The 15,458-nt window shown below is 34.0% G+C and overlaps 1 protein-coding gene across 1 annotated transcript in view; it reads left to right on the top strand.

The window, feature by feature from the left end:
* Positions 1 to 15,185, top strand: part of LOC149088531 (uncharacterized) — a 43,776-nt gene extending 28,591 nt beyond the window's left edge. Inside the window, exons 11-13 of the mRNA XM_089248059.1 lie at positions 11,341 to 11,479; positions 12,175 to 12,329; positions 13,491 to 15,185. Coding sequence (XP_089104185.1) covers positions 11,341 to 11,479; positions 12,175 to 12,329; positions 13,491 to 13,731 — 535 coding nt within the window. The 3' untranslated portion in view covers positions 13,732 to 15,185. The remainder of the gene's footprint in view (positions 1 to 11,340; positions 11,480 to 12,174; positions 12,330 to 13,490) is intronic.
* The last annotated feature ends 273 nt before the right edge of the window (positions 15,186 to 15,458 follow it).

Below are 15,458 nucleotides of genomic sequence, written 5' to 3'. Positions count from 1 at the left end.
AGTTAAGCAGTTAGGGAACTAATCTCTGACTGCAGGTTTGGATTCGAATCTCAGTTTGGACATGGATGTCTACTGACACTAGCAAATTTCCTAGGCACAAGTCATACAAACTGAATACATTAGGATCATGTTTCACTAAAAAAATTCATTGTAAGTGCACACTACATCTCTGACAAAAATACCTACAGATTGAAATTTTCAGTGATAAAAATGACCAAAAAAAATTATATATAGGAACGTCCTCTCCACTTGTCAATACAAGATTCATCGAAAGACATGTCTTTCGAGTTCGTAAATGGGAGAGACGATTAAAAAAAGGTAGTTTTTCACACTTATCGATGACTCTGTGCTGCCCATGTTTTCTTCATACACTGGTTGGATTAAGAAGTGACAAACCATTATATACATATCTGAACTTCATTGTTAAGGAACTACAGTAACCAAAGTAAACTTTCCAATAGTTACTGTTGAATCCCAAAAACCATTTGTTGTTGGCCAGTTTTTCGTCCATTTGCCCAGCTCTAATGAACTTTTAAACTAGCTTATAGCTCAAGTCAGACCCAGTGTGTATGTAAAATTTTACAGAGATCGGCCTAAAATTGTAGATTTTTATAGAGAACGTACACACAGGCAAGACACAGAATCAATTTTAATTGCACCAGTTACCCAATACAGGGCTTGGGGCTGCATAGCTGTACTGAAAATTACTGTGCAATATGTACTACGTACCTCATAGTACTCCTGGAAGAAAATAAAATAAAAAAGTTGGGTTCTTTTTTTATAGGGGAAAAAAGAGGATCTCAAGAGGGAAACTTTCAGAAATTTGAACTTTCAGGGCTCGAATTTTCAAGACTGATATAGATTTTACATCTGAGGGCTTCTAAAGCTACTGCATTGTACCATTTCTCAAACCACCAGTTCAACGACTCATAATACGCAAAGTGTGAATTATGTTGTCAGCACATCTCCACTTCATGGTCACCTTCCGCCAAAAATCGAACTCTCTTCCTGGCACATGTTTGCAAAACACCTGCATGTTTGTCATGACAAATTTGTGAAACTCCACTTCTTCCTCTATTTGCTCTTTAGACATGTAGATCGCCAAATTTAAGTTTATTTTTTTTGCCACAACACTGAAGCTGGCTCAAATGCTAAAAGTAAAAAAATACGAGCTTAGTAGAGACAGTGAGACGAAATCGAAGAGCAATATTATCTGATGCAATAAAGATAGTGAAACTACAGTTTTATAGAACAACGGTGCCACAATTACAATTTATTAAGGGAAGAACAATATAAGTTCTTCATTATTCAGCACGCTTCACCTGGCAGTCGAAATTGGCAGTAGTAGCCCCAAAAAGCTTCCATACACACAGAAACTATTTCACACTACAATTCAGCAAAGTGTAATGATCGTAGTTGTAGCGATCAGATGCCCAGAAAATATTTGGTGAAGGTGGCATATCACAGACATTTTCTACAACATCCTGGACCTCACTATAAACATATTCCTGTATTTTGTATAGAGCAGTACAGAAGCCCAGAATTAGTTTTTGGAAAGCAGTTCCGCTAAAATCTTATTGAAAAACTGCGTTCATCATACGTGTTGCCCTTGCGCAAAAGTATAAATTAATTAATTATTAATAGTAATAAATAAAAATAAACGATCTGATGTGTCAGGTAACATAAAAACGTGTAAACAAAACTGCTAATTTTTGCATGGGATGTGCAACTTCAACATGCGATGAATGTGCAAGAATAATATAAAATAAATTTGCTCAACTGCTCATTATAAATTCCACTTATCAGTAAGAAATCAATACTTATTTGACGGAATCATATTATCGACTTTCTCATATTCAATTTGACACGCTTATTTGTCCTATTATAAGATTACTGAAAAATGTTTTTGGACTGAATATAGTAAATAATGTATACTAAGTCTTATTTTTACTGAATTACATCATTTTTTAGCTAATTTTGAAGCCCATTATATATTCATAAAAAAATATAATTTTCCATTATGAATACGCAATTAAGCAAGAGTAAGGAAAAACCCAGGAACCAAAAATAAATTCCTGTTTTTTCGCTATGAAATACCGTTTTTTCACAGTTTGGGTCAATTTGACCCAGTCCGCGGTTCTAGTGTTAACATTAGCTCTGGCAATACGTTCAGGACAGAGTAGTAGTTTGTAATAAAAAAGCGTGTTCGTAAATCCGAGTGTCGACTGTATTTATGTATTTTACCTGTTTGATATGACTATCCGGTGTATATATCATTATCCGTCGAAATAAATCTAAGGTGAAATTACTCTTATTTCCACATTACTAAAATATAGTTATAAACAGTTAAAACCATAATACTGTCATACTGGGCTTCACTAATGCGGCCTTATCATTCAGTTGCTAAAAAAACCGCAGTAATTTCTACCTATACATGAAGAGTCCCCTTTCGGCATCCACTGTAAACTGTAATTTGTTGTTCATCTTCAAATGCGATCGCCCCCCATGGCAATGTCCTGTCCTTATGTGTGCATATGGAGGGCCGCCGTTTCAACACGTGATATGGGATCGCTGAGAATGGGGAGGGGAGTTCTACAAAAGAATGAAGAAATCTGGTTCTACGGAAATGGAAGTGTTTGTTTTGATTACCACCTTCACAAAATGTTAAGGTACAGTCCCACGAGAGTGTGCTAGGGGACCCTTGGTAAAATAATTAAAGTTAATAAAAGTGTAAAGATAATAAAAGTCTTTGTTGGACGTAAACCGCAAAAACCAGAGCCGGCGGGAAGTAATCCGTACTTGTTCGGTCATTTTCAAAGGAAGACTCTCGTTCCGCTGCCTTTGTATTGAAAACCAGAAAAATTATTGCTTCCCCGAGGTGACCGCGGACCCCGACAAAGACTTTTATTATCTTATCCAAGGGTCCCCTAGTAAACTCTCGTGGGACTGTACCTATACGTTATCAATGAAAAAAAACCCCCCACTAACAACACGGATAAGCGGGGATCCCACGATTCGTGGTTCGCGACGCAGGGTAAGATAGTTAAAGTAAAAGATAATAAAAGTTCCAAAAATTCGAAAATTATGGCATTGCTCCACTGCATGTTTTATACAAGACAATAAATATGTACTGATCTACAGCAAACTGGTCCGCACGGTCAACTGACAAAAGTATAAATAAGTATAATTAAGTGCAACTAAAAATATGGGGAAAAAGTTCCAAACAAGAAATAAGGTGTCAAAAAAAAAAAAAAAAAAAAAAAAAAGAGGCCAAGAGAAAAAAGAGGCAAAAGACGGTCCTACAGCAAACACAGAACCTATTTATACCCATTCCCTGAATTTTTCTCCCCACCAAGCGTCTTCCTTTGAAATTTTCGAAAAAGTACGGGATTTTCCTCACGTCGGCTGCGGTTGCCGACGTGCATTTGGCGGGTTATGTCAAAGCCTCCTAGATACTACTAGGAGGCTTTGGTTATGTCCAACAAAGACTTTTTATTATATTTTACTTTAATTACATATCTTAACCCGCGTCGCGAACCACGAATCGTGGGAGTTTGATAGGAAATTAAAATTTCCGTTTACGGTTAATCCGCTGCCTAGTTAGTCCCCGCCCGTATAATCGAAGTTCTATTGTAATTTCAAACTATCATCTATTCTGATTTTTTACTATTTTTTTGTTTCATTGTTTGTATTTTTGTACAGATATTTTCCAGCATTCGTGTTCTTTTAATTTTATTATGTTTTTAATGCTGACTTTCCCCAGATATACAGGGTGATTCAGAAAAGATGGGAAAAACTTGGTGATAGTACACACCAATACAAACAAGTGCCATCAATGAGTGAATGCATGGTCATGCATTCTTTGATGTCAATTGTTTGCAAGGCTCAAAGGGGGAACCTTCACAATTTCTGTGCCGGGTCGAAAATCGTTCCCACGCCACATACTCCCCCACCGGAGGCTGCGCGTGCAGTTCACAAATAAATTGCGTTCCAATCTGCGCATTCCATTACGAAGGCGACGTTATTACCCTAGCTGACTGTTTTTGGGTCCTATTCGGACTAAGTGGTTTAATTTTTTTCATGGGAGGAGAGTTTTGTGTGGTAAGTGACGTCTAATTTTCGTTCAAAAAATTAGCATAAGGGACATCTATTGGCTGCAGCGATAATACTGACGTCACATTGCACATTAATGGTTGATGATGGGCCAAGTTTAAAAGCATGGGTTTCAGTGGCTGCGAGTACTGCGAGTATATACCCTAGCGGGCTCATCGACGGTAGAAAACCAGTTTTCTGCTCAAAGTGACGTCAAATCGTTAAATAAAACGGCATAGAGAATAGTTATTGGCTGTAGCGATAATACTAAGACCGGGATTACATTATAAAATCTGGATAAAAGTTCGTTCATAAAACTTGGAAAATGCAACCAATAAGCGCATCAGTTAAGTTCGCTCGAATGTAACAGATGTACTTATTGGTTGAATTTTTCAAGTTTTATAAAACAATTTTTATCAAACTTTTATAGTGTAATACAGGCCTAACGTCAAACTGCGCATTAATGGCGAATGATGAATCGGCCTGGATTTTTCCAGTGGATATAGCGTCTATAAAGATACAAGCGAGCTGATCAAGTGATAATGATGACGTCACAGTGCTCGGTGATAGCTACGCAGTCGCTGTTATACATACAAGCTATTCTAAACCATTATTTCTTAACGTTTTTTCGATTTATTATTTTCTGTTTTTAAAACTGGCACTTGGACTCCTACTATAGATATGCTCCTTTTTGTGAAGTAAGAAAAATTTTAACGATTTCCGAGGTATCGTCGGCCATTACCGGGCTCACTCAAGGGTTGCCACTCGTAGTTATGAGCCCGCTAGGATTTCTAGACTTCCTAGTTGTATCCTGTGTTGACGTCATCGTACGAGCGGTTTCGGTTTACGAGAAATCGTAAACTACCTTAATTTTTTGCGCAACTGTCTGTGGATAATCGCGGAACCTTGGCTGCAGACACATGTTGCGTGATTTTCTCAGAGAGTGGACATACCTAACAGCTCATATCTCGATAGAAAACGTGGAATGGTGAGTTTTAGGTACTACCATAGATCTCGTTTAAGATAAATCTAGCAATACTCCTCTTGTATGAATACATTCTTTTGTTTTTGGTACCAGACTGGCGAAATGATGTAATTGCTGTTCGAAATTGTTTGTGTGTGTCGATGACATCCCCTCCCGCTCCACACCACTATTTTTGGATAGATTATCACGGATTGGACGCTCTCGCACGCATTCGTGTGTTCGTAACCGTATCCATTCGCACATTTCGACTTTTCTTTGCACCTATTTTCAAACTCGAGGATTTTCATTAGTTTGTGTACTCTAACGATTTTTTTCAAGTTCATCAATCCTTGATCGGTAGAGTTAGAAATGCTAATTTGTAGTTAGCAAAGAAAACTATTTTCTAGGTTCGCTCGTAATGACGATGAGTTAACAAGAACTCCAGTTACGAAGTGAAGTAAGAATTTATTCCGATGAAGAGCTTAAAGTGTTGAATTTTTTTTTTCAATATACCATTGGGAATTTCTCATTTGATTATGCAGCTAGTGCTATCGCTACTGAATCATAGCGTATCGTGAATACTTGACTCGAATAATGCCATCTTTACATTCCGTGAGACAAACACTGCTTGTCATTAAATCATTGGTTCTGTACATTTGCCGTTGTAGGTTCACTACCAGAGACAGAATTACGTGTCTGGTAAGTGTGCAAGAGCAAGGGACGAGAGAGAAAATGAGGGTTTCCTCGTATTTTTTTTTTTTTTTTGAATTTTTTTACTTTGGCATGCCATGAGAGGGAGGGGTTAAAAAAAGTTTTTTTTTCTCTTCTCTCTCAAGCTCGTTTACCCCATCTGTTGTGTGTACAAGTAGGGAAATTTTTGTACCCATAAACGCTCTGAGGCGAACGCTATTTTGATGACTTCCTTGCCGTCGGTTTTTAGTGTTTTTTTTCATTTCATTCGGAACAAAACTGTGATGTCTTCAATGCCAAACGACGTTGTTTTATTTCTCGCCTTCGAAAACAGTAAACCGTGCTTATTTTTTGTTCTTGGACTTATTGAACTACTTGGTGTGTTGAACCAAGTTCATTACACACTTTTTATTTTTGTCGAAAACCTTGTTTTTTTGCCTACTTGATATCCGCAATGTTCGAACGTTTTGCTGATTTGCTTAGCGTCAGGTAAAGAGAAGTTTCCATCCTCTTATCTCTTTTGTGAAAAATCCCGAAACACTTCCCCCAAATAATATTTTCTTTTGTTATTTTGACTTTGGAAAAAAAATCGGAACTGTGCATATCGATCCGAAGAATGATAATGAAATATTGAAATCCAACGAAACAATTCAATTCATTAATAGACCGATAATATACCTAGTTCATTCGGCCGTTAAGTTTACGGATTTTATGTGCTTAGGTTTTGGGTTTAAAATGTGGGAAAGATCGAATTCTTCATTTTGTAATTGAAACCCGTGTTATTTCGCTCACCTAAATTTTATCGCTAATTTACCGCCGTTTCACTCGAAAATTATGTTCTGAGTAAATTCATTTTTTTTATTCACTGAAACTTCGCACAAAAATTATAATGTCGATTTTTCTTTAGCGGAAATCGTAAAAAACCCAAAATGACGTCATAGTTTTTTTCCGAAATTATAAAATGATTCAACAATAGTTCAATTTTATTTATTTTTTGGGGGGGGGGATGCTCCAAAAACTTGGATTTTAATAAAAAAATAATGCATAATTTTAATAAAGATATCAATATTTGTGATTGTGGATGGAACTAAATTCATTTGGCTTTTAATTAAAACAAATACTCAGAAAGAAAGATATCTCAGCCTGAGCGGTACTTCGCCGGTCTGTTCATTTTCCCTTCAAAAGAAAAACCTAAAAACCAAATAATCTTTTCCTCTTTCCTGAAATTTTCAGTCTCCTCTTTTTTTACTTCTCTTCCACCCTCTACAAACAGTTTCACTTACTAGTTTTTGTTTGCTTTTGTTTATATCCTCCCCCAACTTTTGTATTTTTGCGCCATTGTTTTTTTACTAACTTATTCTGTTTTGCCCAAAATCTGTCTTTGCAACTGTTCACATTGGGACTTCACAATCAAGTTTCAGAAAGTCCTTTGTTCTCCCACAGTGTTTTTTTTTTTTTTTTTTATAAGCTTTCTTTTATCCCCACACCAAACACAGAGTTGCTCCAGGTATTGGAAGAACTTTAATTCCATTGAATTGGCTAACTAACCCACAAGTAAGTTACTTGTGCAGGGAGAACAAAAAGGAAAATTCTGTTTTTTTAGTTTTTTTATGCTGTGGTGGGTTTTTTTCTTTTCCCCCAGGTTGGGTAAATTAGAGGCAATTGTAAAGTTGTTGCTTGACTTGAATTCTTTTGGGGACTGAGTAACCACATCAGTGTGAAAGGGAGAAGTGTGGGTATTTTTGTTTTTCTTGAAAAGGGGGGTTTATACTTTTTTTTTTTTTGCTTTTGTTATCCTTTTATTGTTTTTATAGTATTATATATATTTTGAAATGGTTTCTCATTTAGATTTTTTCCCCTCCCAAGTATAGCATCAGTGTGTAAGATGTATGAATATATTTTAATGTAAATGATACCTTTTTGTGTGTTTAAGTATATGTCAAAGGAGAAAAATTTTGATCAGTAATGATTAGGGTTTAGTATCAATAATCTAATTTTTATTCTTGCTATTTTTAAATGCTTAAAAAAATAAGCAATCTCGTTTTACAAAACCAGCTCTCTCAAATCACAAAATTTCATCACTTGTTTAATCATTCCTGGTTTTAATTAATGAACTTAACAAGGTTGTTTGGGTTAAACCTTGGTTTTAATCAAATAAAAGTGGCCTAAATATAATTTTTTCCCTTGAAAAATATAATATTGGTTTTTTATTAGCCAAAATTTTTCATTTTTACCACATTTTATATTCTCGGGGTTAATTCTGATGGTATATCTTTAAATGGCATAAGATGGTATAAGTGGTTGTTTTTCAAAAAGTCTCATAAAAGTGGCCTGAATATATATATTTTTTTCATATGAAATATCTTAGTTATTTGAAGTTATATACAGAAGCCAAAATTTCTCATTTTTACCACATTTTCTAACCTTTGGCTACATTCTGATGCTCTAGGCCCTATCTTAAGCAAATTCATGAGTAAGAATATGAATTGCATCACATATCTAAATGTAGTGGTGTATTATCTCAGGATTTCTTTTTCCCTTCACAAAAAGAAGCAGCAACAGTAGTGACACCATCATGCTAGGGGCAGGTGGTCCTGTAATCCAATAAAGACACCAGCTGTCCCTAAAGGACAAAGACTAGTGTACTAGTAGTTACATTACCTCACAGACATTTTAATTTTCTTTCCCATAAGAAGTAGCACATCTCACACTGTATACCACCCAGCCTTAATATTCAAGTTTTTTTTATACTTTCATGGTTAAGCCCAGTTAATCAAGGTTCTACTGTGTAGTAGTAACAAATTTATGAAAAATAATCAGCTATATACAAAGTGATTATAATTAAAGTTTTGATTCCAAAACTATACAATATATATAACTACTGGTCAGAATGACTTGAAAATTTACATAGATACTCCTGAAGCAATGGAAATTTCTTTCGCAAAAGGGAAAAAAGTGCAAGTATTGCAAAATGTGCAAGTAGATGATGCTGTATTTGGCCAGCAGTATAATCTATTTTGTGCAACTGCATCATTTCAGCACTTCCACGGCATCAGTGTATGGATAGACAACTTCTATCAAGAGATGCACATTGCAATACCAGCAAAGCAGCTGCTGAAGACCCATTTTGACAATAACAGGATGCAACTTAACACTTCTAACTTCTGGTTGTGGGGGGGGGGGGCACCTCAAAATGTTATGATGCCATTGGTGAAATACAGTCTCCAGCTCATTCCCTATATGTTAGAAGCTCCTTAGGAATATTAACGCGCAGGCGCGTTTGGTTCAGTAAAGATGAATTGCAAGCGCATCCACATCACGACCATGGCATACTCTGATCTGTTGTCTCATAGCCATAACATGGTGGACAACATATTTAACATTTCTTGACTAAGTTGTAGTTATTTGTTCAATTACTTTGTTTTTTGTGATGTTTCCATGAATTATGAAATCGTGTAATGCTATAATTAAGTTGTCATTTCGCCATGACTGGCTATCATTTCCATTCTGCAAGCAAATTTCCCAAGTGTTGGTGTTGGATAATGTCATTAATTTTACATTTTTTAGTATTTTTCCCCCCCTTTACCATATAAAATTCCATTTTTTTCAGGAATATTCATGTCAGTTTTCAAGTCATTCTGACAATTGTTATTTTTTTACAGTGTTTTGAAATCAGATCCTTAGTTATAATCACCTTGTATATTGTAAATCATTGCTAATTAATCTGCATTATTCATGCTTCATTAAATACATTATATTCACCTAATTTTTATTATATTTTTTGTAAAATAGCTTCCTAATTAAGCATATTGAAAGTAACTGGAGAAAAAACATCTTTTTATTATATGATTAACATTAAAAGAATTTTCATACACACACAAAGTAATCCATTGAGTTAAGCAAAAAATCATTAAATTGCAAAAAATTATTTTGCATTATTTATTGCATTAAAATGTATGAAATATTTATTGATTAATTAATATGGGAATAGTGTTAATTACATAAACATTTTATTTTAATTATTAGAATTTTGAATGATTTTTCACAAATTTTATTGTTTTTAATGCTAATATTACTTAAAGCAAAAGAACCAGTTTAAACCAAAAAAACCTGGTATTTTGTTTTTTTTACCAACTCTGGAACTTAAAAAGTATAAATATTTGTGGATTTTTTTTTTTGAAAATGCATTGTTAAATATACACATTTTTCTTGCATGCTAGTTTGTCCTGATAAGTATGGTCTTTTTAAAGGTTTTAATAAGTAAGTTTTTTTTTAAAAATACGAAATGAATTTTCAAATTTTGCTTTAATGGGCCATTGAAGTATTACGTCAGCGTCTATGGGCTGATTTGGCTGACTTTTGATCGCAAGGGAGGGGGGTTTGGATGATGCTTATGTCATCAACCACCCTTTATGAAAATATGAAATATTCCTAATGGCATCTTACTCAGTTCGCCAAAAACGAGAAAAATCTTTCGCTAGTTTGTAGGCACATAAACTAACATTCTCCCTAATGATAAATCCCTTACAGAGCCACTTCAGCTGTCTCTAAATGTTTCACGGATCCTTCAAGTACTCAGGAAATGTGTCCGGGCTGCTTGAATGCTCTGGAACTGTGCAACGCATCACTCAAGTGATCTGTAATAATGCCACAGATCACTTAAGTAATCTGGGAATGTTCCATGGGTAACTTGAGTGATGTAAGATTAATTAAGTGACTCCCCCCCACCATCATACTGGGGGGGGGACTGCTTAAGTGCTCAAAAATTGTGCCACATGTCACTCAAGGGATCTCTAAATGTGCCACGGATCGTTTAAGTGTTCTAGAACTGTGTTGCGCGTTACTTAAGTGATTTATGAATGTGTCACAGGCCTATTTCAGTGATCTGAAAATGTACCACAGGTCATTTAAGCGATCTGTAAATGTGCCTCTTAGTTAATTTTTACAAAATTGGGTTTGAGGTTGTAACCCATAGATAACCCATCAGATAACCATCAGGGCTATATTTGGTCCGCGGGTCAAGGGTTTACCATACATAGCTTAAAGGGTGGGTCACAATGAATTTCTTAGAGAAATTTTGAGTTCTTACCCTTCAAATAGCGTTGAAATTAACAGACATCAATTGTAATAACATATAAAGGTATTTTCTTTTGAAATTTTTTTAAAAAATGTCTTTTACATTAAAAGTTTTTTTTTCATCTGGGGGGAAGGTGCACGAGCTCCCTATACCCCCTTCCATGTACGTTTCTGATCTCACCAATATGCGTTAGGAGCAGGGGGGGGGGGAGCAGTGCTGACAAAATTTTGCTGATGGGGAGGGGGGTCAAAAATTGCTAAAAATTTGCTAAGAACCTAAAAGATAAAACTTTTTAAATCTCTTAATTAATCTTTTTAAAAGTCATCACAAACTTGCAATGTTATTATATTTTTGATTAATTAGGAAATTATTGTTATATCCAGTTAACAGTTTTAAAGTTCTTTCTCTGGCAGGAATAAAATACCCATGACAAATTTTCCTGTTATAAAAATCAGATGTATTTCATGCATAAAATCATGAATTTTGCTGATTTTGTATTTTTTTTACAATCCCATAGGAGCAGTTCACAGTTGACAAAGCTCCAGTCTCTTCAGTCACGCCTGTCAGATTGCACTGAAAGGGCCCTGGAAAGCAATTTGGAAACTCCCTTGAAATTTCAGAGTTCAGGAAATGGTGAAAAATTACACAAGCTTAAAGTTAGTTTCTGAATTTATTAACAGCTATATTATACTTATCAATAATATAAACTCTGGCCTCATATTTCCTCAGGAGATCACTTTTCTATTTATTAGTTTCCTTTTCAGTTGATCAATTCATTATGTCAGATTCTCAAACTGTGCACCACAGCAGCCTTGATAAAGGTTTTTTGAAGATACTCTTAGTTGAACTGCTCTGGGGAGTCATGAATAAACGTTGGCCATTATTATTATCATATTGGTATGTCAATAGCTGATGCACCGTTTCATTCCACTGACCACCATTTCACATGTGAGTTGACACAATCAAAAACTGCACAAAAAAAAGGGGGGGGGGGGGGCTTCTGTTAAAAAATTTTAAGGTTTGTGAAATTCAGAGTGTTAATCCAGATATTTATATACAGTGTTTTAAGTATTCCCACGTGAATTCCGAACAAGTATATTACCCTGCTGGTTTTAAGTGATAAGATCATCTACATTCTGTTTAGTATAATGCATCTGCCATGCACTTGATATTTCTGGTGCAGTGAATAATCTGTCAGGCACATTCCAAACTACTTTTAAATTGTACTTTTTATATTACACTCTACACAAGAATAAGAATATATATTTTGTATAATTACAAATTATTATGAATAACATATTTAAATAGTATTGTTATAGTGGTTTTTTTTATCCATTTTACTTTTTAACAGAAAAATGATGATCAAGTTCCCATTGGAATCAACAAGATTGTACCCAACACAGTCGATTTGGGGAAATGTTCTAAATGCAAAACTGAAATCAGTGGAGCAGATCTTGCTATCAGTAATTTCTTGCCACTAATTGAGCATATTGATGGAAAAATTAAGTACGACTCATCATTTGTTTCTCAGTTATTTAGAGTTCACTGCATGTTTCTTTGTCTTTTTAATGCATATTTAATTTCTTTAACTTTATTTCATATAGCTTTTATTGAAAATAATGGTTTCTAATTTTTATGTAATTCCAGGTACTGTTGCTGCAAATTATATTTGTCCACTTCAATTAAACTGACTGCTTACATGCAGCAAGTTTAAAACAAAATGTAATGTGAAGGCAGGCTTTCACGGCCAGAGTTTATAATGAATTTTATACCTTTTGGATTGTTATGCCATCCATGTTCCAGGCTTCTGGAACATGGGCATAACAGTCCGAAAATGTATAAAATTTATTATTAAAACCTAATTCACTTAATGTTCAAGAAAAAATACATTCTCTGTTATAACAAAACAAATTATTCATTCATATTTTTCACTTTTTCTAAAACCCCATCCAACTAACTGCTCTTTTTTGTTTTATTTCTAATTTGTCAATTTGAGATTCTGAATTTGTTTATATTTATAAGGTGTAAAAGGAACTCTGTTTTGCCAAAAAAATAATTTCTGAAAATAGGGAGGTGGTTCCTGTACATGGATAGTGTTATAGATACTAACAAATTACTCAATTTCTTGCAATTTACAATGAAAGTGACTGATGATGAAAATGAACTAGTTGATGTTGGTGATTGTGAAGTATCAGATGAGAGTGATTTAATTTAATGGTTCCTTTAATTTAATCTTAACATAATTATTTTTGAAAACTTTTTTAATTTTAAGCCCAAAAAAAATCGAGGGGGGATGGGTTTTTATACACGTTAAAATGGTACATTACATATAGAGATTGTTGGTCCAAAGAGGAAAAGCAAAATTGCTCAGATTTTCTAATGATAGAAACATTTTGTGTCCATCCACCTTCCTTAGAGATTTTTCTGTGACATAAAATGGCATTAATTCTAAATATTGATGTGCTGGTTGGTTTTGCTCTAACATATTTTTCATGCTTATGTCAGTTATTCCATGAATTAAAACTATTTTTTTTAGTTTACATTGTGTTTCTTGGAAGTGTCAAGTTATGATTTGATATTATACTGTTGAAGACAAAGTTTGTTTCCATGGTTTTTTGGACTTTGTTTGATGAATTCATGCAATTCTTTCTTTCTTTCATTGTTCAGGTGTGACAAGGCAAATAACACAGAAAACCGTGCATATAATGATATTGTGCAAACTGAAGATATCAAAAAAGAATCTCGATTTCGGCGAGTGCTTTGGGCATCTATGCCGTTACATGTTGTTCTTATCATATCATTTTGCCTTTCCTATTTGTTGGAGCCACAAAGTTGTGAGAATATGAATAATTTAGATTTTTCTGTTTTCCCACAGCTACGTTATTACCAAGGCCAACCTCCAGTTTGAATGGATTAAAAAAAATTGTTATGCCATTTTATATCTTCAATTCATTATTCATACTTGCTGATTATATGCTGCATATTATGCAAATTGTGTGTCTCATCATTTTTAAGCTTGTGCAAACCTAGATGGCTTTATACTCTCTTGGTGTGCAATTTATACTGCATTATTGTTTTCATATAAGGTGTATGTGTATGAAAAAGTAGTTTAATTGTTGGGAAAATGTTGTAAGAATTATTGTAAATCTTATTGGAAAAGTTATGTGGACGATACCAGTTTTGTTATAGTTCAAGGAAGAATTGATTCTAAAGTACTCACACATAACTAATTAGATATATTTAATGAAACAATATCAGTTGCTTGGTAAATTCATAATTTTTACCATGTGAGTATAAAGTTTGGAAATTCACTGGTAAATGTTAAAATTAGTTATTTTTCCCCAATGTGATGAATAAAATTGTCATTCATCCGTCCTTGAATTAACAAGATACAATTATTTCTTACAACATTTTCTCATTTATTGCAAGTGAACATTGTCTCAAGATGAGAAGTAATTAGGAATCGGTTGAGGTTTGTATTTGATCCAATGGTTTCACAATGTTAAATTGTTGAACATTTCAGAAATAACTTGTTGTCATCATGTAAACCTTGTGTTTCTTTGTAGTTATATCTATTGGATGCATATGATTGTTGTATTGGCAGGTTTGGCAATGCTCACAAATATTCATGCTATATAATATGCTTGCATATTGCATTACACAAAAATGATTTAAGTAATGAATATTCATGAGTGCACATGGTATTTGCATTGTGATTAGAGAAAAAAAAGATGTATTTGTATGGCAGAGCAGATGGCAGTTGTATTGCGGAAACTTTACTTCATAACAAGCTTATTTGATTTTTTATTTGCAAGAGCAGCTCCATTGTATACAGAGCATTGATAGCAGATATTTAGTTGTATGATTATTGGGAGGAAAAAAACCAATCCATTTTATAATTTCGTATAAATAACTAGTTGGTATAAATGAATAAGAACCCAAGATGTGTTGTAGTATTTCCTTGGAAAGGCTTGATTTTTATTACAGAAATAACCAGAATACACATTGATGTTCATTTAAGAAGATGAAAGGGCGTGTAATTTTTCTCCATAAGTGTTCTTAGATGAGCCTTAGGGAAAAATTGTGCATGCTTGGGGGTGATAGTAAAATTTTTCGAAATGTGTTCTATCATTCATGCATTTATTGCACAGTTGTGCCAAATAAATTATGTATATCTAACTTATATAAGCTGGATACATCAGGTATATTCATTTTCAAATATGAAGAGTCATTTTTTTTTGTTTCATTTAAAGTCTGGCTATTTGATTCAAGATATTAGAGTAGTTAACTCAAGTACCTGAAAATTTTAATGGCTATCACAAATTCAAAATAACATTATACACTTATTTTAGATAAAGAGAGAAAAAAAAAAGATGATATATATATATATATATGTGCAATTCCATATACTGTTAGTGCTAAATTATTTATTTATATGTATTTCTTTGCTGTGTTGTTCATTTCCTCCCCATTTTCCATGAATATGGCATTACTCTAGGCAAAAAAATGTTCCTGGTATCTGTGAAAGAATGAATAAATTTCCGAAAAAGTTCATTGAGGCAAGTCAGCAAACGCTGAAGATTGTTTTAAAATGCATAAATTTTTCACCAAATGCATAAAGTTAACGAGATTCAT

Source organism: Pholcus phalangioides, unplaced genomic scaffold, assembly GCF_987345545.1.
Source record: "Pholcus phalangioides strain wild (caught in Gottingen) unplaced genomic scaffold, Ppha-v1.0 ptg000003l_1, whole genome shotgun sequence".
Taxonomy (NCBI): Eukaryota; Metazoa; Arthropoda; class Arachnida; order Araneae; family Pholcidae; genus Pholcus; species Pholcus phalangioides.
This window is presented reverse-complemented; position numbering and strand designations above follow the sequence as displayed.